Here is a 5694-nt window from a genome sequence, read left to right on the forward strand (position 1 = left end):
CTTGAGTAGGGAGGGTAAAAAGGTATCATATAGTGTATGGCTTGGTAAAAATCCCAAATAAAACTGTTGTTTAGAGTTATTATTACATCCTAGATATATACATGAAATTGCAAAAAGGAGAAAATGGACGGAATGAAAAAATGTATATATATACTAATAGCAAAGAAGTGAAATCGGATGAACTTTAACTTCTATCATTTGAAGTGTTAAACAAGTATATTCAGGTATGAATATCGAGATAAAAATAGACCTACTTCTCTAGTATTATACAGCTCTCGATCAATAAACAGGTAATTAGTTATTAGATCTTAAATTTCTCTCGTAAACAGGCAAGACTGAAGTAGATTTTCAGATTAAGGTCAAGAATGAAAAAAGAATTTGATTCTCATGGATACAAAATATTGTGATTACAAGGATCTTAAGAAGGTCCTAGTTTAGGAAGTGCACTGCACAACAGCTCTCTAACAACGTAATTATACAACAAAGAAGAATGAAGTTTCCTTGAGATGAGCAACAAATGGCAGCTCAAATTTTGATGGAGTCCACAAGTAGGTTAATAATGTGAGGTTTTAAGACTTTCTCCGGATGAGTGTATCCATCTAGATTGTGTATATATGTAACCTCAACAATACGAGCAAGATTGAGAATAGGAGTTAAAAATTCTGTAGAGACGGGAGTGGGCCTAAGAAGTCCTTCATTAATATCTTTCCATGCTGTCTCAGCCATATTTTGAAATTTAGCCATTGCCTCTTTTGTTGATATACCATAATCTCTCATGCAGCACTCAATTCCAGTTGCAATTTGTCCCCTGCTTTTCTCAACCTAGAAAGCAGATAAATTAAAGGTTAGCTTTTATATTGCCTTAATTGTACTTTGTTTGTCCAAATCCCATATAATGATATAATTTCTTGAGATGCAAATCATACCTCGTACGTGGCTGTGTCATCGATAACTCGACATATAATTACACTAGCTTCAAGAATTTTTGGATTCTTTGACAACCACTCAAAATCTTGCTCCGTGGCAGACTTCATGCCCAAATACGATGTTGTCGCGAGGTAGTAATATGTGGTAGTTGCTAGTGCATTGCTTAGGTATTCAGAAACAGGTGGCATATATCCTTCAATAAACCATGTTGACTCGACATTATAATTTCTTACTACTTCTTTCATCTGTGAATACAAAACATATATGTGTTCAAGTGTTAGAAAATATTGATTGAACTGTATCAAGTTTCTAATCACTAAAAGACGAACACAAGGTAAACCAAAGTGAGAAATGGATTAAGGAAAAAATGTATTTCGATAGTTAAGTTGCTCGAACATACTCTTTCTATTGCATGGCAGACAATATGAGATCTTCCGGCACTAGACAATTCCTTTTCATAATCCTTGTAGAGATCTAGAATAGCTTTATAACTGATTTTCATGTAATCAGGAAGCCGATCAATTTCGTTGATATCCCATCTGCAGGATGACAAAATTAAGGTGAATTCGAAATTCGTCTTAATCTTTTCACGACGACATTCACTATCAAGGAATAAGTGAATTGATGAAGTTCATACCTTTGTATGGCATCTGTGTATGCCTCAAGTTCTTTAACTGTACCGTAAGCATCAAAGGTGTCATCGACAATCGAAATCATTGATATGGTCTTAACGAGCATGACGCGAGCTTGAGAGTATTGAGGCTCAAAATAAACTCCTAATGCCCAAAAGTAGCATTCAACTACTCGATCTCTAGCATATGGAAGTGTTGTTACAAAATCCAAATCTTTCCACCACCTGCAGCATAAGAAATTAACATGAGTACTTGAGATATGATGAATCAAAAAGGATTCATCGTTTTTATATATCGCACCTTGATACTTGAGCAAGTTCTTGTTTGTGCAACATCTGGAGCAAGTTGAAATCCAATTTGGCAAATCGAAGTAACACATTATTCTTCGATTGTTCCTTGTCATAGATTGATGAGATGAAGAATCGGGTCTCGACTCTAGGAACACCCTTGTGCAAACATTGCTCAAGGGCATGTGTCACTTGCTCCCTAAGTGGAGATTTCAAATGTGGAGCTGCAGATTCAAGATGGATAGTGGAGAAAGCAAGTGCGTCTTCTAAGATATCGTCAGCATGAGTCCTTACATGTGAAGCTTCATACAAGTTTAATAATCCTAAGACATCACTAGCAAGAGACTCCTTGAATTTGCCATTTTCATCTTGGAATTTGCTGAAAATTTCTGGTATTTCAAGAAAGAAAACTCAAGATGAATTAGCCTTCTTCCAATAAATGGATAATAATTTTAACAACTTCATGATGAACTTACCAGGAGAGATGTTGAAACCGTGTTGCCTGAGCAATCGAAATTGAAGTGCAGAGGTGCACAAATCATTGCAGTTTGAGTTTTGGTTGTAAATCTGATCCAAAATCTCATCAATTTCTTTCTCAAAGTGGTAGGATATACCAAGGCGTTCAATAATGTCAATCAAATTCAATGTATCGGCCAATTTCCTTCCGGTTGCTAACAGCATACTCCTCGTTTGTTCCTTCAATGCTTCAATCTCTTGAGCATATATATACTTTTCCGCAACCTATATGTAATGTACATTAAACTGAAATTAGCAAAATTAATGTTGTTCAACATAAATAAACTACCTGATTATCAATGGAGAACAAACTATAAATATAAATAAAGAATACTAGTATTAGTTAAATTACCTGATTATCAATGGAGAATGAAAGGAACTGATCACCCCAGAGACTAGGGGAGAAGTCGGCGACGGGGCGAACAATCTCTTCTTCATAGTTTGCAACTGCTGCTGAGGCCATTGCTAATTAAAGATGAGTGTATTTTTACTTGTTCTTTTAAGTTTTAAGGAAGAAAGAAAGGAACTCTACTTAAATGGAAGAGAAGGGACAAGTATATATAGTGGTGAGAGACTAGTTAATGTAATTGATCAAAAGCACCTAATCATTTAATTTCCCAGTTGCCTTACTAGACTTTACACTAGCTAGCAGCCTTTTGATTCATTGTTGGCGTCTGGGGTCTATTGATCCAGTTTCCCAAATATTTTATTTATTTGTTTCGTCAACTGAATAATATTATTTAAAAAGGCACAAAATAAGGGAGTACTGTAGAGTTGTTTCCTGGAACTATCAAATTCCTATTACTTTATTTATAAAACCTAATGTCATTGTTGCGGCATAAATTTCAATTATTAATGCAGAGTCCACTTTGATGAACTTAAAGACTAGTGTACGTAGTATTTATTTAGGTCAGTTTAGAGTTAAATTGACTGGATGGTCTAAAAGTTAATCAAACAGTTTTCACGAACAAGGTTTTGTCGAAATTGTAGAGGTCCAAAATTAAAATTTCTCACAACAAAGACGTTTTTTGAGCGAGTCCCACCGCGAGGTGTACTGGCAGGGCATAAGTATCGTGGAGCATAAGCCCTGACATTCACCTAGGCAAAATGTTACAAAGCAAAGTGTTATGCTTTGTTTTCTCCACACAAAAAAAATGTAATTTTTAATAAATTAATTTCAAGTTAGTTTTTGAATTTAAAATTTCTTTTGGTATCGCTCTAGTTTTTATATTGTTTAGATGACATAGGTATAATGTATCTTTACGTCTTTAACTTTTCACAATTTTAGTGTATTTTTCTGATTTATATAATGATTTTATAAAATATAAAAATAAAATACCCATGGGGCTTACACCTCGCTTCGTGTTAGATAAAACGCCTCATCTTTCGCTCACGCCTTTTTAAATACTGATTTTAAATAGACAATTTTACCCTACTATAGTTCTAATTGAAATTTTAAACTTTCAAGTTACTTTGGTAATATATATAAGTAGTTTGCGTCTTTTTACATCTATTTCGTAAAGATTTGGCAATATATAAGTAGTTTACTGTCTTTTAAAGCTTTCTTTTTACATCTAATTGGTACAGCAATTTGGAAATACCTATTCTTGACCAATTTTGTAAAAGGGATTTTGTTTCCTTCCTATACACTATATGAAACCTATTTACCTAAATTATCCCAGTTTTGAAAATTACCCGCCATAAATATGTTTTCCCTACAAATATTATACAATCATTTAAAATAGACTCCTTATTTTCGCGGGCTTCTATTTTTAGCAGTGGCGTACGCAAGATTTTTCATAAGCGGTGCCACATTTAAAAACGAAAACGAATATTGAATCATAAAGCTACTAATTAACGATAATAAATATTTAATGAAACTTCACCATAAGCATAAATATTCTATCTTTTAATTCTTCATCATTGTTTGTCTTCAAAATAGGAAATGTAGCTGTGGACAATTCCAGCTTGATGAACCTCAATGTCCACATGCTTTGGTGGCTTTGAGGCATAGAAACGAGTCTTATGAAAACTATTGCTCTTCTTATTACACGAGGGAGAGACTTCTTGTGATGACCCAAAAGGTCATCTTTAAATTTAATAGTTATTTCTGTGTTCTGAGACCTCAAATAGATTCATCGTTCCTCCACTTGCGTGCGCAGTCCGTATAATTTTCCGAAAAGTATTTATGAAAAATAGATTAAAATGTGAAATAGAACTTTAAAACTCAACTGAGTTGACTTTTGTCAATATGTTTAGCTAACGGGTCCGGATCAGTATTTTGACAGTTTCGGTAGGTCCGTGTCGTGATTTGGGACATGGGCGTATGCCCGAAATTTAATTTGGAGTTCGCTAGCTCAAGTTATGGCCATTTGACGGAAATTAGAAATCTCAAGGCTAAAGATTTTCAAAGTTTGACCGCGGAATTGAATTTGTTGATATCAGACTCGGATTGAGATTCTGAAAATTTAAATAGCTCTGTTATGTCATTTATGACTTATGTGCCAAATTTGAAATCATTCTGGATTCATTTAATATGTTTCGGCATGAGTTTTGTAAATTGAAAAGTTCTAAACTCATAAGTCTTAATAGAGGTGTGAATTATAATTTCGATGTTGTTTAACTTGATTTGAAATCTGAAGTACATCCACATTATGTTACGGGACTTGTTGGTATAGTTGAACGCCAGAGAGTTTCGGGGTGAGTTTTGAGTGAGTTCGGGCATTTCGGCACTCTGATGTTGTTCTGAAACTTTTGGAAGTGCGGGGGCACACTTTTGAGTGATGAGGCAATGGAAAAAGTGCGGACCGTAGAGCAAAATTGCGGACCGCACAATTCTTCCCGTGGCCGCACAATTTTGCTCGCGGCCGCACTCAAGGGGAGTTCTGCAGCTTCGATGTTCTGACTTCGGAATCTTATATCTTTTAATCGATAAGGAATTTGGAGATGATTCAAAAACGAAAGTTGTAGCCCTTTGAATCTAGTTTTCAGAAATTTATAGCGTTAATCATTTGGAGATTTATAGAGAATGTTATGTCTTTAATGAACCCTGGTAGTGCAGCCACTATTGAAGTGCGGCCGCACAATTTTGATCGCGGCCGCAGAACCCGGGATATGCGGTCAGCACAATGAGGGGTCTCATTGTGTATTATAAAACCGAGGGTTTGGGTATTATTTCACATTTGGACTTTGGGAGATCGGTTTATGACGATGTTTTGTAGGTTTTTCAAGAAATTCATTGGGGTAAGTGTTCATTTTCCTATATTTATTATATTTCATGATTCCACTCATTTACATCATGAATCCGTGAATTTATGGAAGAAAAATTAGAT

General features: G+C 34.9%; 1 protein-coding gene across 1 annotated transcript; it reads right to left on the reverse strand.

Annotated features, from left to right (window-relative positions):
* Positions 1–361: 361 nt before the first annotated feature.
* On the reverse strand, positions 362–2887 carry LOC138903897 (5-epi-aristolochene synthase). The gene is made up of 7 exons (XM_070192471.1): positions 2715–2887; positions 2323–2587; positions 1860–2235; positions 1565–1783; positions 1328–1466; positions 927–1172; positions 362–822 (listed from the first exon to the last, which is right to left on the reverse strand). The coding sequence occupies exons 1-7, from the start codon at positions 2823–2825 to the stop codon at positions 526–528; spliced, it is 1653 nt and encodes a 550-aa protein (XP_070048572.1). The 5' UTR covers positions 2826–2887; the 3' UTR covers positions 362–525.
* Positions 2888–5694: the final 2807 nt, after the last annotated feature.

The sequence above is a fragment of the Nicotiana tomentosiformis genome, unplaced genomic scaffold, assembly GCF_000390325.3.
Source record: "Nicotiana tomentosiformis unplaced genomic scaffold, ASM39032v3 Un00116, whole genome shotgun sequence".
NCBI lineage: Eukaryota > Viridiplantae > Streptophyta > Magnoliopsida > Solanales > Solanaceae > Nicotiana > Nicotiana tomentosiformis.

Bases quoted from the DNA above. Each gene is read 5' to 3' on its own strand.
- LOC138903897 (XM_070192471.1), bottom strand. From the start codon at position 2,825: ATGGCCTCAGCAGCAGTTGCAAACTATGAAGAAGAGATTGTTCGCCCC. The intron at 2,588-2,714 runs GTAATTTAACTA...CATTACATATAG, and splicing joins CATTCTCCATTGATAATCAG to GTTGCGGAAAAGTATATATA. The intron at 1,467-1,564 runs GTATGAACTTCA...GTCATCCTGCAG, and splicing joins TACACAGATGCCATACAAAG to ATGGGATATCAACGAAATTG.